General features: G+C 50.7%; 1 protein-coding gene across 2 annotated transcripts in view; it reads left to right on the top strand.

Annotated features, from left to right (window-relative positions):
* LOC143371723 (uncharacterized) overlaps positions 1–26,902 on the top strand; it is a 75,881-nt gene extending 48,979 nt beyond the window's left edge. For both annotated transcript variants that reach the window (XM_076817216.1, XM_076817217.1), the window contains exons 5-8: positions 22,202–24,691; positions 26,105–26,272; positions 26,543–26,608; positions 26,704–26,902. In XM_076817216.1, the coding sequence (XP_076673331.1) occupies positions 22,202–24,691; positions 26,105–26,272; positions 26,543–26,608; positions 26,704–26,748 (2,769 nt within the window). In that variant the 3' untranslated portion in view covers positions 26,749–26,902. The remainder of the gene's footprint in view (positions 1–22,201; positions 24,692–26,104; positions 26,273–26,542; positions 26,609–26,703) is intronic.
* Positions 26,903–27,047: the final 145 nt, after the last annotated feature.

Below are 27,047 nucleotides of genomic sequence, written 5' to 3'. Positions count from 1 at the left end.
GGAATGGAGGAGAGGAGGGAAGCTCGTTCCGCGACGTAGTTGCCCTCGCTATAAATCCGCGAGCGAGCGGATGTATAATAAGTAGCGAGAGGTTGGCCTGTCTCCTTTTTCCCGTACCTCCCTCTGGCTGTCGAGCCTAGCCGCGTGTAGGCGAACCGTAGCCTCGAGATCGTCAGGGCTAATCTCCTCGTTCCTTTACCACCTTCTTCATCTTCTTCCTCCTCTGCCTGGTCTCTGTCCCGCGCGCAGCACGGCCGCTCGGCCGCAGACTCTTCTCCCTTTCTTTTTCTGCAACCTCGCCGCGGCCAGAAAGAGTGGGAAGGGCGTACGGCCCGTGACTCATCCTTCTGGTTCGTCGTACCTCGCGAGTTTCGTGATAGGCCGCCATGGAGAACCGGCTCCGAGTCACTGAATTATCCCCCTGGCTTCTCTCTCCGTTCCCGCTTCAGGGCTGCTCCTTCTCGTACCCTGCGCCTCTCCCCTCGTCCTCCCAGAACACGTAATCGCCGTCGTCGTCGTCTGCTTTCCTGGCCTTGATCGAAGGAAATAAGTCGTCCGTAGCTGTCTATGCTGGTAAAATTGACTGGTCGAGTCTGCCGTGGGTCCCTCGCTCGACACCCTCTTCCTCCGGAGCTCCATCGCGACTCGAATGGGTTAACGAGCCTCTGCTCGACGCGTAACGTTATAAATACTCCGGCGGATGAGCGTTACGTTTCCATTTATCGCCAAGACGATCGATCGGAAGATGATCGATGCCCTCGTATCGGCTTCGTTAGACGCTCAAAGTACACGTCCGTGTTCAGTCTCTGGCGGAGACATCTCACTACGCATCGGCAAGTCCTCGTGTGCCTCTCGCTGCCGCGGCTTTCACTCCCTTCGAGCAGGCCGCATTCCGAGTGATTAAGGGAGCCGCGAGTAGTGGTGCGTGTGATTACACGGCTCGTAATGGCGGGATGTCATTGTGCCTGCGGTGTTATGACACCAGCCTGCAGAATGACTTATTGCTCTCCGCCTTGTTATCCCGTATTTCAGCGGGTATTTTGTACCATCCTCCTCGTTTGTTCGCTGGCGTTACGTCGAGTTCCGTTCAGCCCGCTTGATCGTTTGATCGCTGGATCGTTGAACGCGTTATCCTCGACTCGTTCCTCTGTGCTCGCGCCTATTACGCGCAGCCCGGCCGATCCGAGCGGCTGACCTCTTGGCTGCTGGTTTATCCCCGGCGCGCGTGCATCGTCGCCGCTCGGATTTGCGTGTGCGGATCTTTTTTACAGACGAGGACGACTACGCGCGCGGTGTGGTCCGCCGTGCGGTCCCAGCCCGTGGAATGAGAATGGGAGTGGTGGGCATGTATTCTTCGGGGCACCGTCCTACGGGACACGGAATCATAATCGTGGGACACTCGCCAAACATGGATGATCCTTAGCCCCTTGCTCAAATTCTGGAGTCGACTAAGACTTTCGGGAGAAGTCTGTCTAAACTCGATATCGTTAGGGGAAAGTGGGGCATAACCGGGTACCTAATGTATTTTTCCTGCTAGCATAAAGTCAGACGGCAAAATAAACTTTTGGCAGCGCTAGGAATCTTAATTGGACCTTACAGAATCAGAAAATCAGAGTTCTTATATAAAAAAAAACTGTTTGGCTCACAGGAAAACAAGTTTTCTCGGAAGTATGCAAGTACCCGGTTTTACCTTATAGGTGTGGGTAATACACCGGGTATGTATTAAAAAACGCATAAAATATGAGATAATTATAACACCTTTATTACCATTACTTTAGAAACCATAAAGGAAGGTTTTTTTTACAAATATTAATATGTATATAAATTTATTTTAATTTATTTAGTGAACAGAAAACACAAATAAAGGTCTCGTCGCCCTCCTCAGCATTTGTGCAAATCTCATGAGCCCACCCGTGGCAGACAATGCATTGAATCCACTTTTCCTGGGACTTGGAATGAATGAAAAGTTCGTCACAAAATGTGCAAGGTTCTTTCGTAGATAATTGCATCTTTACTTTATCTTTTTCTTCATTTTTTTTGTAGTCTAGGGTTAACTTCGCTCCTGGTTTTACCCAAATTTAGCTTGGTGGAATTTATTCCGAAGACAGATCCTAATTTCACTGGACTAATACATAGAACTACCCGGTTTTGCCCCAAATGAGGTGATTTACTAAAGAACCAGGTAAAACGTCAAAATACTGTGTAAAATCTACAGAATACAATGCAGTACTTACCGTAACAGATCCTTTACATCCAAGTGGTATAAAAAAGGCAATTCACCAACGTAACACTGGAACTTTTCAACTCGAAATTTTTAAACTTCTCTGAATGAAAAACTACGACGGTCTTTGCGCTGCGATTGATCTCATACCGTCGTGAGATCCACCCGAATGTAACACCATACTTTGGCTGCATATCACAACTCTAGTCTTAGAAAAACAATGGCACCCGGTCTGACCCGCGTACCCGGTTTTGCGCCACTTTCCCCTACTCGTGCTTATCACCATCGCAAATAGAGGAAGATCGTCTCCATTCCGGACTATAACATAGGGCAAGCTTGATTCTCGGCGATTCGCCACGCCGTTTTACGCTCACTCCGAAATGTTCTGCATCGATTCAAAGCTGGCGCAAGGTAAGTTCAGAGACCTTTAGTTCGAAAGGAAGGGAGCAATTATGGCGCAAGCTGGTACTCAGGGGGGCGCGAAGCATCGACTCGATTTCCTACGGGAAGTGGGACATATCTGTCAGAGAAATCGGTAATGGGCCTGCAGGAGAACCGGCCGTCTACGGTTCTGTCCGCTCATTGTGTTGGCCAGCAGAGCACGGTTCAATGGCCCAAACTTCCCGGATACGCTTACCTCGACGGCGCGTTATTTTGTCGCGAAAAAAGCTCACATGGCTGGTTCGCGAGTACCGACTCTCGACGCAGCCGTTAGCCACGCGGCTGTCGCATCGACGATCAGATTTCCGTGTCCTACTCCAGCTTCATCCACCGTCAGAGCGTCTGGGGTACTCCTCGCGAGTTCGTTGCAAAGTCCTGTGGTCTTTTGCTCTTCCCTGTTCCGTTCCCTTTACCTACCCGTTTCGGTTACGTTGCAAATTAACGGGACTAGTCGAGTCAGATCCAGGGAGCATCCGGAGTAATTGGCGCCGGAGCTGACCGCGTCACTGCTCGCAAAATCTTCGCTATTTCCGCGTTGACGTGCCGCAATGTCAGCGCGATAAGGGCGCGGTCACCTGTTAAAAATAACGGAGCTTCTAATTTATGTACTATCCGTCAGGAGACGTAATTTGCGCGGCGAAATAAATTCACGTAATCGCCCCTCTCCCCGGTATCGCGCCTATCCCGATCTCGACCCGGTCCGCGCGTTCTCCGCTAACATTTTATGCGATCGTAAACAAGCTGGTAACGGCGCGAGTAGGGAACGCGTAGGAGGGAACGTTAGATCGAGGGGTAGCGTTTCTATTACCGCGACGACCTATTCCGCTGCCTGCGGGGGCAGGGAGGAGGCCCTCGCCTGTTTGCGAAACGCGCGCGAGCCTCGCCTCGAATTTTATCTGGCAGGTCGCGCCAGCTTTTGCCTTCGGCGGTAATCGAATCCTCTCCCGTACGTGATCTCGCCTCTGCTCGTAGCTAAAGGCGATTGCCAGGCCCTCGTCGGAAGACGCACCATTGGAAGGAAATCCCCCTCGATGGCCGAACGGGCTAGAAGTGGTTTCCATCGACAAGGAAGACGGAGACAGGGTGGTGAGGATCTCCAAGGGGCGCGGAAGGATCCCTCGAGAGTCTTTCCGTCTCGTGTCCCTGGCTTCTCGCACCTACGCGAATGACACATTGTTTCCAAGCAGCCACCCTCGCGCAAAGCGCTGCGAGAGAGGCTGCGTGGAAGGGGTGTGGTTCGCGCGGGCGTGTGCCTCGTTCTTTGTCCCCTCGACGCTGGAAACTCGCTCGTCGTCCAGTGCGGGGAGCCGGAGTTCTTCGTATATCCCGCGGCTGGCTGACTTTTATTGTAAGGAGTTAGAAAGGCGATACGGGGTGTAGCTGGAGGACGTAGGAGCACTGCGCGGTAGTGTGCAGCGGTATTAATTAGCGCGACGTATAGTAGGCGAGGAGGAGGGTGGTTGGACGAGGCTGACGGGGGTGGATGGGTGGAGGTGTAACGGCAGCATCGAAGGCAGAAGGTTGCGGGTTCGCCTCGCGTGACTCAACCCCGAGGAAAAAAGAAAACACCTGTGCACGAGGGTTAAGGGCAGACTACGAGAGAGTTTGGCGAGCGGCGCGTACGACGGCAAGGGGTGAGAAAGACTTTCACTAGCTCCTTTGTTCTAACTGTTTCATGGTCACGAACCTGGGCGCGTTTCCTTTCTTTTCCACGGGCTCCGCGTAATCGGTAAGTCGACGAGTCCACGCGAAAGAATAACCGGGAAATATATACCACCGATATCCGTGGCCGTGCGAGTGTTTCGGACGAATTGTTCGGAGCCGGCCCTGTGGCGCTCGGGCAAGAAACGGAGCGATTTGTTGGAGGCAAGGAGGCCGACCGTAACGCGTCCGGATGGTACAAATTTATGTGACAAGTGACGAGATACGGCGGCCTCCTCTCGGCTGCTCCTCTTAAAATATGTCGCAGCCGCAGTTGCACATGCAACGGTACATGCATGCACCGAGGACGAGGAGAATACGTGGCCTGGCGTGCAACAGTGGCAAAAGATCGGGTGGACGGTTAAAAACCGGTTTGCTTCGCCGCGGAAGGCGTCTCGGTAGTTTCTACTGGCTTCGATTTCATTCCTAATGGCCCTGATGAAATTCATCCCACGACCGTTCGGGGAGCTCGCGATTGCGTCGTCGCCATTCCCCCCCCCCCCCCCCGCGCAGCCGACATTTTCCCCCAATTACCTAACGCTGTACCTGCGGGCTCCCAAGCGGCCGGGTAGAACTTTGTTCGCTGTTGATCCGAACGGCTGAGGTAGAGAAGCGAGAAACCCGCCAACTCTTTATATTGCCCTGGCGAGGGTAATTGCGCGAGTAAAAGTCTGCGCAAAAAGATTCCCAAGGAACTTGATTCCGCTCGGCGTGTGCTCCGCTCGATTCCTCTCAGCCAGCGAAGGCAACTTCGAAGGGATGCCTGGACGGAGGTAGGGGAAAAACAAATCCTCTCGACGTCGAGCGTTTCGCAAGCCCTCGAATCCCCGACAGGCAGGTCCTCTAATCGCGCGGTTGGCGCAAGCAAATCGCCAATTAAGCCGACGCAGCGGCCGGTTAATGAGACCGCGATGAATTCGCCGGAAGAAAGAGAAAGGGGACGGCGGGATTTCACGTTTCAGCGTGCGTTCACGGTGGCGCAGGAATTCGGCAGGTGTCTCCCCAGCCCGGCGAAAATCGAATATCTGTCTCCTTCGGTTGCCTCGCGTCCCTCGGAAAGCCACTTTCATTCGTCGCGATGAAAGCTCTGTCCTCCCTTTTTCCCCCATTCTTTTTTTTTTTATTTCCGCTGCCCGATCTGTCTTGTCCAATCTTCTTCGGTTCGCTCGTTCCCTTGCTATTAGCTGGGGAGGTTTCCCCGCGGTCTTCAGCCGTCGCGTTTCAAGTCTGCGGACTTAACTGCATGTTAGCGGTGCATGTCTATGATCGATTTATACCGTCACGGTTCTCGTGACAAACTACAACCGCGTGACAAAACAGCTGTTCAATATTAACGTGCAGTTTTTGTCTGCGGATAAAAACCGACAGGTCGAAATTGAAAAAAAAATGAAAGAACTTACTATTATAATATTATATTTAAACGTTGCTCTGGCGAAATTGGTTCCCTCGTTATTGGGTTTTGCTTTGTCAGATTATTTTTTATTAAAGTTAATAGTTCATCATACGTTTTCGTGTCTATTCTCAAATAATTTTTTAAATCATCGGGTTCATTATCCCTTAATTCTTGCAGTAATTGAATGTGACTCGCAAGGGAAGATCCCGAACCTGGAAATTTAAAATATTCTGAAACCTTGTGTATAAGTAGGGGATTTCCTGCTGATTACAACGCAATTTTTGTTTGCTATCCAAATTCACTCTAAGGGGGTGCAATTGACCCCTGAAAATCCGGTTATTTTCCGATTTTGCGTTGTAACTCGTGAACTGTAAAATATTTTTTTTCACAAATGATAGATCTAATTAAAAGAAGTAACTTTTGTCTTGAAACTTTTTCTCTATCGCTTACAGTTCGCGAGTTATAACACAAAATCGGAAAATAGCCGAATTTTCAGGGGTTAATCTCACCCCGTTGGAGTGAATTTAGGCAGCAAACAAAAATCGCGTTGTAATCAGGAGGAAATCCCATATATATTCACAAAGTTTCAGAATTTTTTGAATTTTCGGGTTCGGGATCTTCCCTTGTCAGACGGTCCTTTTCAATTAAATACTTTTTTACCCATTTTTTACGATTTACAGGAGCATTATTTATATAATAATTATTATGTGGAGAATTTCACATAATAAATATTTTGTTTAGTATACCACCAGAAATATAAGGCTACATTTATTGCTTACACGGAAAAACATTATATTTTTCAAGAAGTAGCCAAAACTGGTACAATATCTTAAAGTGGCCACAAGTGGTGCATCCACCCTACGTTCAAACATATTTCCTTTCGTGCAACTCCGATCGAGTCTGCATGACAACTGAGAAAACTTTCAGCAAAACGAAAGTACACAGTTTCGATGAAATCCGCGGATAAACCAACTGTTTTCATCCATTAACGCGCAGTTCTATCTGTGACCGATTTATCCAACGTGATTTCTCTGTGAACTTTCGTCCTATCTTGCTGGGTATTTGCAGTTTTGATCCGCCGCAGACTTTGATCGCGGACTTCATCCGTCGCGGAAACCACCCCTCGCGTGGCCAGCTATTCCGTTCGCGCTGGTCGGGCGACAAGCAGGGGGGACGAGTTAGAGACGAGGACACGTTCGTTCCTAGTGCCAATCGCATTTCGCCTCGTGCCACGCGTCCCTCCTCGCCAGCTCGCGGACAATGCGACAGGTGGAACGCGAATAAAAAGCACGAAAGTTGCGACAACTCGCGCGGCGAAGAGGAGCCGTGGCGCGCGTGCTCCGTGCTCCACGAGGTTACCTTTCGAGGTTCGATGACCGGTCGTATAAATACTCGGCGTCGATTCGAATCAATACTGGCTGCCGGTTCGGGGATTTTTCCATCGAACCGCGATCGAGCACCGAGTGCAAAGACCTCCCTCGTCGACGCTCCCCCTCGCTGAGAGAACCGAAAAGGAAAGTCGCTGTTCACTGTTCTCTAACGGAACTGCTTAATCTTCTTACGGCGGATTACGCGAGCGAAGCGGACTTTCCTCTTCGTCGAAAACGGAAGCCTTGAGAACGGGAACAAGCGCCTTGGGCGTCTCCGGCGCGGGAGAGCAGCCGCGAGAACAATCGATAGATTCGTGGGTGCGCGTGCACGTGTCGCTGATGAATCTCTCAAGGGGCTAGTAACGAGTCGTAAAAGATGGAAAGTTAACGAGCCGCCCGGGCCCCTCTTGACAGTCGCCTTTCAGCCTCTCCACGGAGCTGCCTGTCGTCTTCGATTTAAATTCAGTTAAAAAGAACCTCTACGAGCCGACGAGAGGGACAAATAGAAAGGGACGAGTTAGGTATACGTTTCATTGTAACCAAGCACAAAAGGAGTCCACGACCCGGCTCGGAGGGCCACGTTTCACCCGTTCGATCATCCTTTGACTTTCCCATCCGCGATTCGGGAAAAGATCGCTCGATTATACGCGGCCGAATTCCCTTATCCAAATGTCACTTGTGCAATCTCGCCCGAGAAAGAGGGGGACGCCGTTTCCATTTGTGCTCCCATAAGGAAAAGGAAGCGCCCTTTTCCCTCGGCCCTTTGTCTCGCTCGCCGTCTCCTTGCGTCAACCTAGACGTCCGACTATTTCCTTCGATTCCGGCGGTCTATTTGACGCATAAATTGGATCCCGGGATGGTGTGCGAGTGGGTGTGCTCGAGCAGCGTGCTGTCGGCGCACCAGAGGGCTTTTCGTTCCCGTACGTTTCCCTCTGACGTCTTATTTCGCTGGCGGAGAAAACAATACGCAATTACAAACTAATCAACCTCGAGGCGAACGGCTGGCGAGCAGCCAGAACTGTTGAACGCTCGACCCCTCGCTGGTGCCTAGAAGCCATCGGGAGGCTGTTTGGATTAAACGGATTACCTGAAGAGCCTCTCTCCGCTGCTGTCGACGAAACAGTTCACGTCCCGTTTTTCTTCACCCCGCCGCTGTCAGCACGCGGACTCTCCCACCGCGGATTAATCGACTGTATTCTCGATGCGCCCGGTCTTTGCAGTTAAGCAGAGTCGTCGCGTCCGATAGCAACAGTTTCGGGATATTGCGTCACTTGGAGACGCTTAATCGACCAGAGTGGGGGTGAGTCGAGCCCAATATAGTATCGCGCTGCGTCCCGTAATCTCCAGGGCCAAGTCTGTTGCGCAAATACCGCGCTTACGCAGTTTTCTTCCCCGTGTCCCACGGTCGATAACGAGACAGACGATCGGCGGCGAAGAAGCTTCGCCCGCGACTCCGTCTCAATCTCCTCGGTGCCCCGAGGCGCTGAAAAGCGCTTTCCATTGGTCGATCGGTCGGCGCGTTAACGAGCAGGCCGCCGTATTACGCAATCTCGGGAGAAGCAATAACAGAGGGAAGGATTTTTCGTGCTCCCTCTTCTCGTCCAGAATTAATCTCTCCCCGGTCGCGGAGCGGGGCTCCTTCTCGCTGAAAAGCCGTAACGCGAAAGGAACGATCGAAGGGGGCAGGTGGCTGGACGAAGCTGGCTCTGCGAGTAGGTAATCAAGCACCTCCCCTCGGCGAGATGCTGAGAAGAAACGGGGAGCCTAGCGCGCTCGCCCCGCGCCAGCCGGAAAACTCATATTTTTATGAGAACACCCTCCCTGTCCCCACCCTATCTTGTCCGTTTCAATTCACTCGGTAACGCGCCGCGACGGGGCACGGAACGAGGAAATAAAGCACCACGCCCCCGTGCGCCGTTGGAAAATTAATTTGGTAAATGTGGCGCGCGGTTGTCCCGCGATTACTACGCCCGCCGCTGCGCCTCCAGTGCGGCCGTTTTATTCGGCCAACGCGCCGGAAAACTGTGCCGGTTGAAAGACCTCCCCGTCGCGCAGATCTCAAACCTCGTTATCACTTGACGTCATCGCGATTGCTATTGTATTAAAAATACCGAATGACGAATATATGCACGTCCTTTCGCCGCTCGCTTGCCCCTTCTTTATTTATAAACCGCTGTATCAGACGTGACACACTTGGCGTCCGCATTAAAATGCGAACCGAGACGGCGATAAAAATGAGCGTAAATACGCTGGCCAGCGAATTGTCAGCCCGAGCTCGGTCGCATTATCTCCGTTGGCTCTTTTTCAAGCGACCAACAATGTCAATTCGATAACGTGTGCTGCGACTTGTTGCCGATCCCGCGATCCTTGGCAATGTCCAAAGTCCTCGGTGCACGGGGTGCTGCGCTGCGTGGATATTCGTGCGAAGAACCTTCCACGTCGCCGACGAAGAACGTCGACAGAGACAGGTCGGCGTTTTTCCGCAGGGAAATCCGTGGATCGATCGCGACTAAATCGCGATCAGAAGGGCTGGCGGAGTTTCGTGCTCCTCTCCGCCCCTTTGGATTTGGGCGTCGTCGCCGTCGTCGTCGTCTAGTATCGAGCGTCCCGACGCCGGGACGCTCGGAGCTGTTGCCATGCCGACCGACGGGGCTACCAGGGCTTTTCGCATTCACCAGGCCTGCCACGGGGCGAAAGACTCGCGCCACTCTCGGGCACGAACAAGAAACTCCCCTCCGCCCAACAGTTCCTCGGCTCCGATCGAAATTTCCTCGTGGAAATTACGCGCGACTACCTGCCCGCCCTCGGGCCGCATCGAATTACACGCACAATCCACTTTTGCCGGCGCCCCGCGGTGTAAAATTCATCCATTTTCTACCACGGAGAAACGGAAGCTCGTCTCCACCCCCGTTGCTGCGACAAGACTCTCGTCGACCATGGGAGATCGCAATTTCGCAGCGGCCGTTGCTCGTCGGAGTTTCCTAGAATTTTTCCAAGTCACCTTGGATATCGCAAGCGAATCAGGGGAGGATGGTGGCTGGCCTCTTCGCAGGCTTCGCGAGGATTTCGAAGCGATAAAAGGGAGCTCGGGCGAAGCAGGCCTGTTTTATTGATACGGTAGAGCTCGTAGTTGATCCAGGAAAGCAGAAGTCGTGCGAACGTCAGGTAGAAAAGGGTGCAGGCATCGGTTTCTCGACTCGTGCCGCGCGGTGATAAAAAGGGACTGGCTGGAAATTTCGCGCGAGACACATTAACGGGGCGGGGGCGTTGGAATTAATTGGCGAGGATTTTAACGCGTGACGATTTCGGGCGTCGCGTAAATAATTCAGCGTTGTTTGTCGGACGTGTATTGTCGCTGGTCACGGCAGCGAAGAGACAGGCCGGGCGGGGGCAGGCAGGCGCGGCCGCGTTTTGTTTCGTTAAAAAGGCCGCTTCTTAATTAAGATTGGACGCGGCAAAAGGGATCGCGTGATTTCCCAGGTGGAATTTCCCGTCTGCGGTGGCCGACTGCCGAGCCTCGAAACCGCACGACTCGACAGCACGCTTTCCAACCAGAAGACACTCGATAACGAGCTTTTCCGTCCATTATCTTCCCTTTTTATTTCCATCGCAGCCGGCCCTTTTCTCCTCTCGCTCCTCGCCCGTGAATGGGTGGTACCCGTCTCCCCCGACCTCTTCGAGGAATCATCTGTCGGCTGAAACAGCCACGGCTCGCGCAAGCCGAATGCAGATTGCGCCCGGTCTATGGTGCTCCCCGTTTCTAATTAGAATCATCCCCATTCCTTTCAATTTATCGCTGAAATCGCGCGAAATTGCGGGTCCAGAAAATAGAAGAGCAGCAGCAGCCCCGTGAAACATTTTCCGCTCGGCGACACGTAGAAATTTCCCTCGTCTGGATCGCCTGCGTCGCTAAATCAACGGGACGCTGTGGCGAGGGTAGGAAAGGGCTCTCTCATTTTCTACGATCGTCCCTACAGTTCTTCTGCTCTTCTTTTTTTTAGTATCGACGTTCTCGTTTCGACTCTCCTGGATTCGCCAGGGCGTACGAACGTATCCGGGCAACGCGCGACGTCGAGCGCAATTTGTAACAGGAAATCCTGCCGCCGATACGTGAAATATTCCAAACGTGTTCGCATCCCGGAACGATGACGGGCGGGAAGGAAGGAAGGGGGCCAGGGGACGGGGATTTCCGCGAATCCGCGGATCCTTCGCTGGGGGGGAATGGAATTCTTACCTGCTCGCGGAATCGACGGTTTATGAAGGCGGGGGTGGTAAACACGTTTTCACTTAGCTCTGCTTATTCGAAATCCCGTTCGGTGGAACCGGCAGCGATTCCGTGGCTGCTCGTTGAGAGCGCGCTCGCTCGGAAGATGATCGCTTTCGCAGATCGAATTCTCGACGGTGCATCAGCTCGTTCCCGGGCAAAATAGGGTTAAGAGGCACGTAGCCTTCTTTCAGAGCACCGAGTCAGCCAGGCAACGCCCTCGGTCGGGCCACGAGTGGATTTTTCAATTTTTATTGGGGGTCGAGTAGGGTAAGCAGGCCAGTAGATGAACGAATCGTTGTTTAATTGTTAATATTGAAAGAATTAGAGTTTTAACCTATATTATTGTTTTTTATTTTGTAGAAAAAACGTTTGTTGTTTTATAAAACATTAATATATTTATTGAAATTTTTTTTTGTGTGGGAAAAAATATTTATCTGTACGGTCTTATACCAGTATGCGCTAGTCTCTCGATTCTTAGTAGCCATTGCTCAGCGTATTCGTGCCTTCAAGTTAATAAAAAACGTGTGTGGACGTATTGTAAAGAGGTAGGTAATAGATGATTGTGTTGAAATATTAACAATTTAGAAATAAACGCGTAAACAAAGAAAAATAAAACGATAGAACTTATAAAAATGACTGTCCATGTACTGGTATGGATTTTCTAACCTAATTCCAGTAGATGGACAGAATAGAATTGAACCTTTAGAAGCCGCTTTTTTTTAATAAACAAAAAGTTTACACATTTACTTGTATGTAGGTATCTTATTTTTCTTTCGATTTAAATGGCAAGCAACAAAAAATATATACCTTATATCAATATGCACATAATGATGTACATAGATAGAGATTGCATGTCAAATCGGGACAGTTCTACACGATTCAGGACGTCTGATCACTTGAGGATAGATATAACTATTATATCACTTTATTTGCACTCTGGGGCCATAACCTGTTGCACAGTTTTCGGACAATGCAGACTGCATACGTTTTTAATTTTGATGAAATCAACTATATTTTTGCAAAAAAAAATGCTTTAACCTAGGTCACTACTATAGCTAATAAGCCTTTTTTACGTCTATTCAGACACCCGTCCATCTATTGGTTCTAAACTGTCCATCTACTAGCCCTATAGTCCATCTACTGGTGATACGGGCTATGAGTAGAATTTTAATAATAACTTTTTTACTTGCAGTAATTTTTTTCTTTAAATTTATACATTTTTACATGCAAAGTTTTTGATTTTTTTTCTAATACAACAGCTATTTCTAAGAAACACCTCGATGTAAACATCGGAATCCGCTAAACCGTCCATCTACTGGCCTGCTTACCCTAGTTTGCCGTAGTCACGGCATCATCGAGAGGTCCGTCGCGTGGCAGCGTTTCTCAATTATGCAGGGCCCACGATATTTCCGGGAAGCAGCTCGTGGCTGAGGGCTGAGATATTCCTTGCGCTTCATCGTCGTATCGATCGTCAGGCAGCTTTCGAAGATTCAACCCTCCATCATACCTTCAATCGATCGAGCGATCATCCCCCAAACCAGGCGCTCGTCTCGGGAATCGGAATCTCTTATGCGTCCCGGGATCTTGACGGGTTTCGTTAGGAACGCGGTATCATTCGCAGAGCTGCGTGGAGAATGCAAATGGGGGGAAAAATTGCGAGTGGACGGTCGGCGGGCGATGATTATCGTTGACCGCTCCCCTTCGGCGGATCGTTCTCTTCTAGCTTTCGTGCGGTTGAATCCGCGTACACGAATGATAAAATCGATACCCACCTTTCTCATTCTCTCTCTCTCTCTCTCCCTGTCCCCCACTCTCTCCGCGCGCGCCGCCCTCCTTGTGTTGCGTTTCGCGACCCTCTTCAAAGGGTGAAGAGAGCGGACGAGAGGGTGAATATAGAGGAGAGTGCGTGCGTGCTCCTCGGAGCGTGTCGTTGACGCCGTCGCCGCCTTCGTCGGCGTCGTTTCGTGTCGTTCCTGTTGCACGAAACAACGGGGCTTCCCTCCGGGGCTGGCGGATTGCTTTAAAAATAATAGATTTTACGATCTGCCAGTCGTCTACCGGCCCCCTCGCAGACTCATCTCTGGGACTGGCGAATACTCACGACATCACTTGCCCAGCCACCATTACGACCCTCGCGAGCATCCCTCTTTACGAGTCGCGCGAGTCTCTTCGTCGAACGTTAAAAGTAAACCTCTACTGTCTCCTTGGATCGTCTTTTAATAACGATCAGGTGCATACAGAGTTTGTAATCTGCGATTTTTCCGTGGCGAGGGTGAAGGAGGCTTAGAGAAATCGATCGGAACGGAGGAGAATAGTGATTTACGCACCGATAACGGTGGCTGCACCGACGCATTTGTCGCGTCTGTCGAAACACTTGTTCCACGCCAGATTAACGCGCGCTGTTGCAAAAATTAGCAATCGTGTCGTGGCGTTCGTTCGCCTCGACGGAATAGTGCGTGGCGCGACGAGGGAGAGAGGTGGCTTTTCAGCTGCTTCCTAGAGGGAAGGGCTGTCCATGTGTCTGGTTAGTTAGCGCGCGTATTTTCCATCGTTAACGCCAATTAATACCTCGGCCGTAACGAGGCCTCCCTTTTCACCGTTCGCGGGAGAACGTCTCCATCTGTACGCACATCCGGTTGCTGCGCCAGATCCTCTCCGTTGGTAATCTGCCCGCCTCGTCGCCTGGGCCAAGAATAATTCACGGTCGATGCTGCCACCAGCGATCAGCCAGAAAACCCGGACCGTCGGGCGCGAAGTAAATTTCCTTTCTGCGCGGAATTTTTTCTACCGACTTGCTTGCGACGACGCCACCGAGACCCGTTACAATTCGAGCAATCACTATCTAAAAGTTCACTGTATCAGGTAGACCCTGACCTCGCCAGTGACACGGCGATAGGTCATCTCGTTCATGCTTGCATCACTATCGCCACGTTCTTGAACAAAGATTCTTCGTACGTCGCCACTGGATGAACCATGCCCAACCGACCGTCGCCGTCGTGTCAGCTTGAATTTCGAATCGACTCACTTCGTGACTAACGCGGTCTAAAGGTCAAGCATGCAACAGCCCAAGTTTGGAACCGACTCAAAAATGCCTCCGCGCCGTTGGAGCCGCCCGGCGTAACCCCTGGGTCCCTTCTCCGTTTTGTTAATACACTTTTCCGTCCCCGATTCCCTCCCTTGTCCCGGCTCCTTTCTCTTTCGATCGTCTAAGAATAGAAACGGGCGGTGGTTTTGCGGCATGGATTTTTTCCTCGCTCGCAGACGCGTTCCGATTTCTCGATCAGCGGGATATATCTGTCCGCGTCGGTTTCGTCGCCCTTTCGCAGCAGTGCTTTTTCTTTTCCAGTTCGCGAAAATCAGAGGGCACGGCTGGCCTTCCTGTCCCTGTGATCCTCTGATTTCTCTCTCCCTCTCTCTCTCTGGCTTTGTTCGCCCCCGGTGCGCGGTTCTCGCGTCTTTCTCTTCCTGGTTTCACCGCGGCCGCGTAGGTGGTGCATGACGGGTTTCCCTCTGCCCCCCCGTTTGCTTCATTGTAACTCTTCCGTTTGCACTCCTCCTTGCTCCCCGCCGAGGGCACTCGCGCCTCCTCTCTCTCTGGCGCGAAACGCGCGGGTCAACTTTCCTGCCTGTCCCTTTCGGAGAAATTTTCGCGAGGTATATTTCACGCGACGCGAAGTCCTCCTTGGCTCGTAAATCTCTGGCCTGTCGCGAGCCCACGGGTCGCTGAAGAATTCCGTCGCTCCGGGTTCGGGGTGGTGGAAAAAATTTCCCTCGCCCGGCGCCTTTTTCCGCGGATGCTTCGCGATCCTCGCGCTGTGCTCGCGCGGAGGGAGCACGAGCGCGGAGTTTCCCTTAACTCGGCTAGATATTTCCCTCTTCTCTCCCCGGGTGTCCACGTGTGTATCGGTAACGGCTCTCCTCTCTTCTCACGCCGAGAGACGTGGGACGATCCTCTCTTGGACTCTATATAAACCACCGTGAACTCGCCGTCTGGCTCGAGTAGTTCGCCAACGGCGAACAGAGTTCGTGCGGATCCTGCTCCCCGTCTGTCTGTCTATATTTGCCAGTGAGAGCGTGCGTGCGTGCGTGCGTGTGCGGGGCAAAGGTAGATCCCAACGTCGACTGTCCCTCCGGGACGACTGGGATAATCGTGATCGCATATTTTTCGCCCTGGAAGCTTACCGATCAAGTGAATTCCTTCGAGTCCCTAGACGGGAGCGCCCGATAGAGTGCAGTTTACAGTTGCAGTCGTATTATCTCCTGGAGTAGACGAACTCGGTGCTTTGGCAATCGATCTCGGTGGAAAGTTATTCTACATCGTGGACAATGAAAACGTAGACGACTCCATTTTGCTCGCAGTTCAGAGATGAATCATTCTTGTTTTTCCCGTGGTATCAGTCTTGCAGCCAGCGACTCGCTTCTATTAATAGATAATGGCAAAGTAGCCAGGCTCCGAATGCGCGCTCTCCAGTTCTCTCTATACAGGGCGTTCCACGTCAGGCGCGATGCAAGCCTAGAGAGCAGCAGCGATAACTTACAGAATTGTAGAATCATTCCGTGGACCTTCTTCGAAACGAAAAATCTTTATACCCAAGACGTCGTTTCGCTTTCTCTCGGCTAGTAACTTGTGCTTTGAAACGCCCTGTACAGACCTGAATCGCCACGAACGATGTCTGGCGTGGCTAAAATAACTGCCGCTGCATCATACTTGCCCGAGAACGCGACTGTTCCAAAAGTTTCGACACGAAATATCCCGGTCGTCCGGATCGCGAGCGGCTGGTATCGCAGGAGGTATAGGAACTGTGGCATATTTTTCAAGGACGATTGAGGAAAGGTGATCAGACCTATGCGAGGATGGAGTCCACGATGAAGGCAGGGCGAAGTGTGAGCAACGGTGTGTGCAGACTAGCTGGTGCGTTCGCCCGTGGAGCTCGTCGAGTTTTCTCTTACGTGCCGCTTTTGGGCGTCGCTGCGCTGCCACCGGAAGCCGAGGACGAAAAGTCCGCCGCGGTACGACGCAGATCCTCGTCTATAACGATCCACGAGCCTCGATTTTCCCCCACGAACCACGCTGGAAAAATGACGACACCGATCGCCCGGGGGGTGGCCTCCCTAGCCCAGCGCGTTTCCCTTCATCTCGGCCCTATTTCCGGCTGCGCGATACCGAAACGGAGCGAGCACGTTTCCGGCGCAGATTAACCGTTCCCAGGTGGCCACACTCGCGGAGGAATTAATGGCTGTCGTATCCGTTCGCTGGCCGTCGTTAATTTCGCATTGTTCCTCCGGTTATCAGAACGAGCGGCACCGAGGCGCGGGGGAGGACTCGCTCGCCTCGCCCCGGATAACACTTAACGTTTCATTTATGCCTACGATCGGCGCCAGGTTTTTTTTTTTTATGTAACCGGCCGTTTGTTTGGTGTATTTGAAGCGGCGCAGAGGGAACAAAGGTAAATCGACACTGGGCGTCGCGACGCACGCGCGTAAAAATAGTCCTCCGCGGGGACGCCCAGAGCCTGCCACGGTGAAAGCTCGCGAAATGCTTTCTCGGAGCCGGCTATAGCTCGCGAGGAGGCAGGGGAACGACCACCGAAAATAGCGCGTTCGATACGCGGGGAACGATCTCGTTCGAAGGATCCCGCGTGGACTTCTCGAGGCTGGGCGTTCCACGTGGGTGAACGCGTTTTAAGGTTTCGCGTATCGAATTTTAGCAGCGCCCGGGCAGAATGAACGCGATATCACGCGTTAATCCACGCAGAGCCGTTCGCCGGAGCGATGGAAATTAATACCTGGGCCGAATTAGTCGCGCTAGACGAGAAATTTAATCGTTCGCTTCTGCCGGGCACGATTGGGAATTTGTCGCCGATCGATGATCAAAGCCGATCCGGTGAATTCGTTGCCGCGAGCGGTCGCTGATCATTGGGAAATTCTGTTAAAACGCTCGCTGGTCGGGTGGACTCGATTACAGCGTTTAAAGGGTTACCTACCGTCAGCAGGTAGGAAAAGAATCAATTCTTTGGGAATTTATTTCAGAAAGTACACGCATATTTTTGTGCAATGGTTTTTGTATTCAGATGAGGGACACTAAAATGGGTTATTATATTATTTTTTAGTATAAAAATATTTAGTTATTGCAAAATTACAACTGATTTCATGGAAGCTGTTTTTAGACCGGTGACATCACGATTTCTCCAAAACCGCTTCACCAATCTTTCTGAAACTTTGTAGGTTTCTTCTAGCCATTCAAATCTAGTCCTTAATCGAAGCATTGATTTTTCCAATGCATAGTTTTTATTTTATGGATGAAAGATGAATGTTTTTTCTACGAAAGTCGATCATTTCACTTTAAACATCTGCCATTTTGTCCCGGATTAATATTTTATAAAACGGAACGATTAAAGACTAGATAAACTATTATGCTAACTAAATCTTCAGTGTTTTTTTATTTCAGCTAACACAGTTCCGAATAATGTTGGTCACCACAAAACGTGTTTCTAAAAACAGCTTCCGGGAAATCAGTTGAAATTTTGCAATAACTAAATATTGTTCTACCAAAAACATAATACAATAACCTGTTAAAGTGTCTCTCATCTGAATACAAAAGCCATTGCATAAAAATATGCATGTACTTACTGCAATAAATTCCCAAAGAGTCGATTCTTTTTCTACCTCGCGACACGCGCCAGCGCCGTTTACACGCCGTTTCAGCCCCGTCGCGGGCCTCTTCGCGTCAGATTTATATCTTGATTATTAACGAGCCTTCGAATCGCCAGTCAAGCCCCGTGAAGAGTGCAGGTTAACGAGGAAATCAACGAGCCTGGGACATCTCACGATCATTAATTACTCGCACGCTACATTAATCTCTTGTGGGATGGGCTTGAACCTGTTACAGCGTTTAGAAGTTTCAGGACGGTGCGTCCCTTTACCTCGTTGAGGAGGGGCGGCGGAATTAAATGATCGCGAAAGCAATTGGAGGACTCCTCGAATGGAAATACACGATGCACCTAGCCGCGCTCGGGCCGCATTACCATGATTTGTCTCGAACAGAGACATTAAATGCATCTTCCCTCTCGTCGACTTCGTTTACATGTCCAGGCCGATATTACCGTCGGTCACGCTCCGCTGAACCGAATAAATGCTGCTGTCGTAATTCGATTCTGAGGAAGGCCGGTAAACAATAAGAAAAAGAACCAAGGAAAAAGGGGGAAGGAAATCGCGCGAGCCTTTAACCAGCACGCTGAATAATTCTATAATAATAAGTCTTCAAAAACCGGTGCATCGCCCATATTTTTAAGCACCTGAGTCATTAAAAGCGTCGTTGCTTAGGTCACTTGATAATATATCTCTGCCCCAGCGTTATTACCGTTTCGCGACGAAATAGGATACAGGTCGGGCTGCGTGAAAACGAAAAGTTGGCCGCCCGAAGCGGGGAAGGAAGCAATTAGTTGGTGCAGCATAAACGGATGCGCAATAACCGTGTTTTACGCCCGTGGCTTTCCGTCCACACTTGGAAAACTGGCGTTTCTGATCGCTATCGCCTGGTGAATTTATGTAGCTCGCAGTTAGCATCCCAGGTTGCATCGACAGTTGCTGCACGCGCCACCCTAGTCGACTTTTTTCCCCATTCTTTTCGAGGGAGCAGGAAATTGATTCTAGTATCGGTGCTAATGCAGCTCCATTGACACACGGAGCAGCTTGCTTCACACACCGTGAGGTCGGGCCAGTACAGGAGCGTGGGCAAAGCCGTGTGCCTGCCAGCCCTCTGCTAGGAATATTGGAGCGATTCTGGCGTGCGGCCGTGGGCCGACAATGGCCGCTATTAATCCGCGCCCATTGCGATTAAATGTCGCGATATTTTCGTCCCCGTGACGTCGGCTCGGGATGCCTCGGATACTTCGATCTTACTTGCGGGACTATGAAATGAAATCAGGGGTCATGCTTTTTCTCGGGATTCAACCGGATACTTGGCCGCGCGTCAAGCCCACCGAACGCCTCGAAATCCGCGATTCCCGTTTAAATATATTCAGACCGACGCCGACGCGGCGTCCTGACGACCAGCCAACGAGAGCCATCGTGCGTAGGCTCTCTCTTTCCCCCGTTCGCACTCGTCGACCCGCCATCGTCGCGTGTCCCTTGATGGGGAACGCGTCCCCGCGACGACTTCTTTGTAACGCAGCCAGAGCTGGTCGACGGCCAATGATACGTCCGCGGACGCGTAAAGTTTGGTTGATCCATTTCACCGTGAGAGGAAGCCGAGAAAAAGGTAATCGGAAGTTTATTACCGCGATGGTTCTTTATTCTGGCGGACAATGGCCCGAGGAGAACGACTCTGGCCGGCGGCCAGATTTCGCGTTTGCCCTTTTAGCTCCTTTGCCCGAGGTTTAGACAAATTTGTAACGCGAGTTCGCGCGAGGGTGAGCGTCGGAGCCCCGGGTCGGTCGATTCGTCGGTTGTTCACCGGCGGGGGTCGAAATACCCCGGCGAACCGCCGCACAGTGGTCTAATTCGCCAAAAAGCTGGCCAAAATATGAAGGCATCTTCCGATTTGTACAAAGTTGGTATACAAGGGTTTCCGTGGTCGCTGATTTAGAATCTGAAGTCAAAATTGCTAAAAGAAAACAAATGGTGGTCGAGTACCTGAAAAAAATATCGAATTTAACAGACACCTAGTACTTTAGAGTTTTCGTGGTCGCTGATATCAAATGTGTCATCGGAAATATAAAATTCATAATGGAGGGTGTAATACCGCTTGCGTAAATATTGTCTTTTACGTATTATTTCGTTGAAAAAGTGGTATTTTGAAGTTGAAATACCAATTTTCGAAATTTTTGTTAACATTTACAGAGTAAAGAAAAGTAGAAAAAAATAATAATCTTGAGTTCATTCTAGTACGGGCTATAGCAACATGTGTATCGAAGATACACACCAAATTTGAATGAAATCGGTTAAGTAGATCTTGAGATTTTATGAGAGCAATGAGAATATCCTTTCGGTACACCCTTTTGCGTACGAGGCTCTGTACTGCCACCAATTTTGATTATTTCTCATTGTAAAAATTTCTAAGTATTGTTGAAAAATGAACAAATACATGTAAAAAAAAGTCAATGGAAGAAGTTTCATAGTTTCGTTATAAAAAAATTCCGGAGAATGCAAAAAATTGTCTATAACTGTAGAAGACCCTCTTAAGCACTTTAAATGTAAATATCTTATAGGGTAGCAAATTGTAGCAAAATTTTTCAGTTGCATATCCTTCTAGGCAGTGTACTTGAAACGAAGAATTTCTTCTCTTTGCGTATAAAGCGTATAACATTACTTTTTCCCTCGTTCTTTATTAAGGGAGGACTAAGATGTACGATATATTGGGAAGGGAAATACACGGGTAAATGTACAAATATTTTGTACTGCTGCTATGCAAATTTAATGTTTATAACACATATTTTAATGGTAAAACATTTCACAAATGAATTCCTTCAATGAAACTTTGTGCGATACATTAAAAATGATAGAAATATCAAGACATTAAGGACCAAGAAATTAAGCCAACTTTGAAGGTTTATATAATAATAACTGCTTACTGTATTTTAATTTTTCAAACAGTATTTGTTACATTGCAATGTATGTAACTGTTTTATACTTTGAAAATTGCATTTTGACCAGCTTTTTGGCGAATTGGACCACTGTGGGCCGCGCTCTGTCGAGTCCGTTGTCTGGAACGGGGTCGATGTCGAAAAGGCTGTGGGTCGCGAGTCGTCGTACTCTAGAGGGTGCACACAGCGTGTTCCGCCTCGCGTCGAGGCTTTCGCCGCTTTGAAAAATTGTGTACGCGACGGTGACGAAACGCGGGGATCAAAAACGTCTGAGAAAAAACACTCCGGTTTAGAAAGCCCTTGTGCCCGCGACCCTTCAGGGGCTGTAATTCTTTAAGCGAGAGAGGCTTACCCCTTACGAAAATGCATGGGAGGAACGGCAGGAAGGGGTTTCACTTAACCAGCCGATCGATACGCGAGGTCTGGGGACGATAAAGCACGCTGCCGCGTTCCGCACGTCCGGTTTCTGTTTCCCTCTTGTGTTTCAACAATTGATTTCGCTCCGTTTCGTGTTTCTCGTGTTTGCGCCGAGCGACGAGTGTCATCGAGCGAAATCGTCCACACTCGTCGATCGAAGGAATAATACCGAAGGCCTTCTTCAATCTTGAAACAGCGGCCGCTGCTCTCGGAAAATAGGGAAGTCCACTCGCACTCCTCTACTTTCGGTGCGATTCACGAGAGACGCGGAGCTGTATTATCAATCGTGAAATCTATTATGGACCTGGTCGAAAGTACTTGCTGACACAGTGACACGATTGGCCACCCCTGAAAGGGTGAAGTTGGTAGCACGGGACCCCATGGTGTTCTCTCTTTTTGTACCCCGCCGCGTGTATCCCTCCCAGGGGCCATCCACCCTCCTGCGGACCCCTCTTGTCTACGTGTCGCTAGGTTGTTCACCCTTCTTTCTATTTCAATCGCTCGGAGCGCGCACCCCTGGCTTCAAAAAGAACGGGCGACAACTGTTAAGTTGGTCACCGTTTCGCGAGGCGAACAAAAAATTATGTCCTGCTCCAACGAATCGGTGTGTTCGCTCCTCGCGACGACAACGCGTGCCTGCCTTATTGAAAAGTGACCACCCAGTCCCTGCGTGCCCTATAACTCGACCCGTCGCGAGCGTTTCACCTTTCACCGACCCACAACCTCCGTATCCGAAACGGACCTTCGGCTAATGAGTGTACGACGCCTGCGAAAATGACTGACGCGTGCGATTTTCCAATGTTGCAGGGCGGAGAGGAAGCGGAGAATGGATCAGCAACGGCGGGTAGTCCGGTGGAGGATAAGTCAGCCGTAAGTAGTCTATCCGAGGAGAAGGAAGCCGCCCCAGTGTCAGCGGCAGAGGCAGCAGCGGCTGTGTCAGCGGCAGCGGCCACCACCGAGACGAAGGAAGACGCCCCGGCAGCATCGGTCACTAGTAGCCCCGCTGACGAACAGCAAGAGGAACCCACTCCCTCTGCCCCCACTCCTGTCCCTGTCGAGGAAAAGAAAGAGGAGGTGGAAAAAGTCGAGGCCGAGAAAAAAGTTGTCGAGGTCAGTCGAGCCGGTGATCAGTCGGTACCGGACCCGGTAGAAGTCCAGACAGTCGCTACGCCGTCTATCATTGAGAGGAAAACCAGTGAGGATATTCCTTCCCTGCCCCCGTCCAGTCCACCGCCAACCCCCATAGATCCGTCACCTTTGCAGCAGGCTCAGCAGGCTCAGCAGGCGGCGGCGACCGCGACGGCACTCGCAGAGGCCCTCAAGCTGCCAGCCGAGGCTGCTGGCAAGGATATAATCGCACCCGCTCCCTCCTCCCTGCCTTCCTCCTCCCCAGAGCGTAACGGCCCGTCAACGCCGCCCGCGGAATCTCTCGATGTGTACCCCCAGAGATCGACCAGTTCTTCCACAGACGAACCCCCAACGGAATCGACCCCTGCCCCCCCGAAACCAGAGGCTCTGCCGGTGGTAGATACTGACGCGAGTAATCCGGAGGTCGCGGTTGAAACGAGTTCAGAGCCGGTCACCGGCCACGACAGCCAGATCCCCGCGCTTCAGGCACCGCCGGTCTCCTCTCAGAGCGACGCCAAGAGCCTCGATGATGCTCCCGCTGCACAGCAGCAGGATTCGCCATTGTCCGCGAGCAACGAGGAGGAGCTTGTCACAGAGGCTCCGGCTGAAGCGGTGGACTCTGAGAAGGCTTGCGAAATCAAAGCCGTGGAAAAGAGCGAACCTCTTGTCGTGGTAGGAACATTGGAGAAGCCAGTGGCCGTTGAAGAACCCGTGCAAACGGATTTAGTCTGCGACGTCGCTAGCGCGCCTTTCGCCGGGGATCAAGAGCCAGAGATGGCAGCCGAAAGCGTGGCGACCGAGGAGCCCGTCGTTTGCGAGGGGGAGAAGAGGCCAGAAATTGTGAATCTGGCGGAGCACGTGGAAGAATTGGCGGAGGAGCTCGTCGAAGCGGATATGGTCGTGCAAGAAGGAACAGCGGCAGTGGAGCAAGTCGTTATTGATCCGCCGGTTTTGGTGTCTGACTCGTTCCTGGAATCCGAGGAAGGGCTTGTGCCCATCTCGGAGGAGATTCTGGTGGAGGCCAAGCCAGCCGTCGTTATTCCAGAGGACGAAGAGACGGTGGAGCAGGTAGTGGACACAGATGCGGATGCAGAGGTTTCGAAAGTGGAGACGGAATCGGTCGAGGTCGTACCAGACGTCGAAGACAAGTTGGAAATGGAAACAGAGTCCGATATCGCTGCCCCCTCGGCGGAAAGTTTGGTCTTTGAAGAGCTAGAGGATACATTCCCCCTGAACGAAGAGGATGTCGATTCTGTTCAGCCCGTAGTCGAGGCTAACACCATTATCGAAGAATCCGACGAGAAAAGAAAGGATGTACGAGCGATAGTCGAAGCGGAGGAAGCGATGCCATCGCCGGCAGAGTCACCCGTGCCTAGCCCTCACGAACACCATGATTCCGAGAATGCAGTAGTTGAAGACGATCCGACCACAGTGCCTTCCCTTGTAGACATAGAACCACACATTGTAGAGGTAGAAAAGACGACAGAAGTCGAGGACTCCCCTTCGCAGAATGAAGATATCCAAATGGTAACGGAATGCTCTCTCCTGGACTGTCCTGTTCCTCCAACAGAAGCGTCGTCGCCGCAACCATTGGGCAGTCCGATGCGCCCCGTCGTCGAGAAAGACGCCAATCTCGCGAACGAATCCGAGCCGATGTGCCCGAGACTGGAGCGCGTTCCTACCCCGGCGGGCGATCTCCCGGCAGCTGTCCAAGACACCACCAGCCAACACGTAGATTCCATGGAATACCCCTTACCACCGGAAGAGCTCTCTTGCCCGTTAATCGCGAGTAGTAATGCACCCGAGATGAAGAGCGAGCTTCCAGTTCCTGACCAGAGCGCGTCCGCGTCCAGCCTGAGAAACCCGACAGAGACACTTCTGACACCGCCCAGAAGCCCCAGTCCCCAATCCAATGTCAGTATCACGTCCGGCCAGACAACATCCACAAAAGACTCCTCGCAAACACAGTTTTACGACGACCAGAGTAATCGAGAGTTCAAGATGGAATCGGTGTCGATAAGCCTCAATTCGTACAATGAGTCCGAGATTGAATTAAAGGAGAGGTTAGCCGAGTCTCTGGCGAAGACTGTGAACCAGGAAGAGAGCTCGGTTTCGTGTCAGTTGTCGAACAAGGCCACGTCGTCAACCACTGTCCAGGAGACCCATCAGGTGACTAACATGTAACACAACCTCCTGGCATGAATTCAGGCGGCCAAAATACCGTTTTGGTGGCGCCTCGTTCCAAGTATCTCGTCGTACGGTATCCGCACAAAACCGTCTCTGTGATATAGTCTGAAAATATCGGCTCTCCCGTTTTTCCCCCTTCATTCCCGAGTTTACATTCTCGTCCCGGGTGCTCTGTCGCCCGAAAACTATACCCTCCGTCGGCCTCTTCGCCTCGAGTCCCTCGAATCCCTCGAATCTATCCGACAGTCGACACCTCCGCTTAACCGACGTTCTCTCGACGAAGGGTGGTAACATCGAATGAGACTTGAGACCGACATCGATCATCTGTGGGTTTATTGCACGAATTTCATCCAAAAAAAAAATAAAAAATAAAACGAGATACATAATACCATACATTGTTGCCCTCGGCGGTTTCCGTGCACGATGGAATATAAATCCAAGCGAATCGATCGATTCTTGCCGCAAAACATCCTCCCTCCCTCGGTCACTAAATCATCACTCGTTTCCCGGCCGCCCTTCCTCCAAAGTGGATCCACCGTCGAAGGGTCTCGTCGAATGCATCCTTCGTTCTGCCGAACGTGATTAACAATGTCTACTCTGTTGCTGACATCTTCCGACGCTTCCACCACTACCGACCAACTACCAGAACAACCATTACTGCCATCACCTGTGTTGTTTGCCTCTTGGTTTTCTTGACAATATTAACACGACTTGTTATTCGAATCGAGGCGCTAAAAATAGTAGAGCATACGTAGCTCGACACATAGATGATGAACGAGCAAAAGCAACGTTTCTGTGCACTAGTCGAGAGACCAGTTTCTCGTAGAGAAGCTCTTTACTCATTTCTCGTCGGAACGCTGTCACTAATATAACATGTGTAGCCGCCGCTCGACTTAGAACGAATCTCTAGCGTGAATCTCATTGATAGACGTAAACTTTAAACTAATCTTTCTGTTACACGTATATAATATAATTATAGCTGACACGTATTAGAAGCTAATACAATGGCATATATATATAGAGAGAACTTTAATATTAGACATCGATTACCTATCTCATGCTCTTTCCGTAATTGCATCTGTTGTGTCGTAAGCATCTTGTATTGCGCATGCAGAGTTTTCATATCCGAGGGGTTTCTCGCCAGAAGAGGGTTTCCAATACTTTGCGCTGTCCGATAGCGTGAGGAGCGATTCTGTCTGGCCAATTCCGGATGAACTCGTCTCGTTATAAGAAAGGAAACCAAGGGTTGTTCTCGTTCTTCGTCTGAAGTGGCTCGACGGAATCGACCTTCACGTCTTTTTGTCCTCGTAGCATGCTGGGATTTGGACTTGCCGCGGACCTTTTCATTCGCAAATTGTATCCTCTAACGAGCAGGCGTGTGTATGTGTCTTGCAGAGCACTCCGGAACCCGAGGCCCCAGTGGAAAACAACGTGGCCCACGACAGCACGACAGAAAGTTCAGATGACACCAAGAAAGTAACACCTCCTGCCGTCCCAACCGAGGTACCCGCATCACCACCATCTGCGCCAGTCATCACCGAAGATGTTGCCTCAGTAGCTAAGGTATCGTTTGTATTGGTCGAGCCCTCCGCCGTAAATCTACGCCTTAGGATAGTTTGACACACGTGATGATCGCCAATAGATCGTTGACGCTAGTTAGCGAATACGATTCCGAGGCCATTAGCATTAGCTGAATGTCCAAAGAGGAATAGAGTGCGAGGGGCCATCTGATTGATATATTCTCATCCTATTAAGTTTATACGTCTCCTAGTAGCCAGGCAACAGCTCCTGCCGCTGCTGTTAAATGTACTATTTATATTTCTTCTGTTAAAGGCTATCGAAGAGATTGACATAAGCGATAAGGCTGTTGCGGCGGCGACCATCGAGTGTAATACGAACGTAAGTGTCTTGCAAGAATACTCTGTCTCTCAGCTACTGCGCCTCCTGTCTGCGAGCTTATCCAGTGTGTAACGAGTGATTATTTCTTTTCGCAGGAAATCATCGCGGACGCGCATTACCAAAACAACATAAACGAATAAACGCCACTAACCGAATTATATTTTGGGAAGAAGAAAGTTCTTTTCTCTCGTTAAAACCAAAAAAGTATATTATATAGATATGTATATTTGGACCATTCCTGCAAACTAAACAGAAAATAACGTTCTTTCGTTACGAGCAACCGAAAAAAAAGAAGAAATAAAATAAAATGGAACGACGACGATGTTACCGCGACATCGCGAGAGCATTATAGACTTTTATAGTAGGCCTATTAATAATTATTAGACGGCATTTTGACGGCAGGGCGAGGGGAGAATGTTCACACGAGTGGCTACGGTCG

This window comes from Andrena cerasifolii, chromosome 7 (genome assembly GCF_050908995.1).
Source record: "Andrena cerasifolii isolate SP2316 chromosome 7, iyAndCera1_principal, whole genome shotgun sequence".
NCBI lineage: Eukaryota > Metazoa > Arthropoda > Insecta > Hymenoptera > Andrenidae > Andrena > Andrena cerasifolii.
This window is presented reverse-complemented; position numbering and strand designations above follow the sequence as displayed.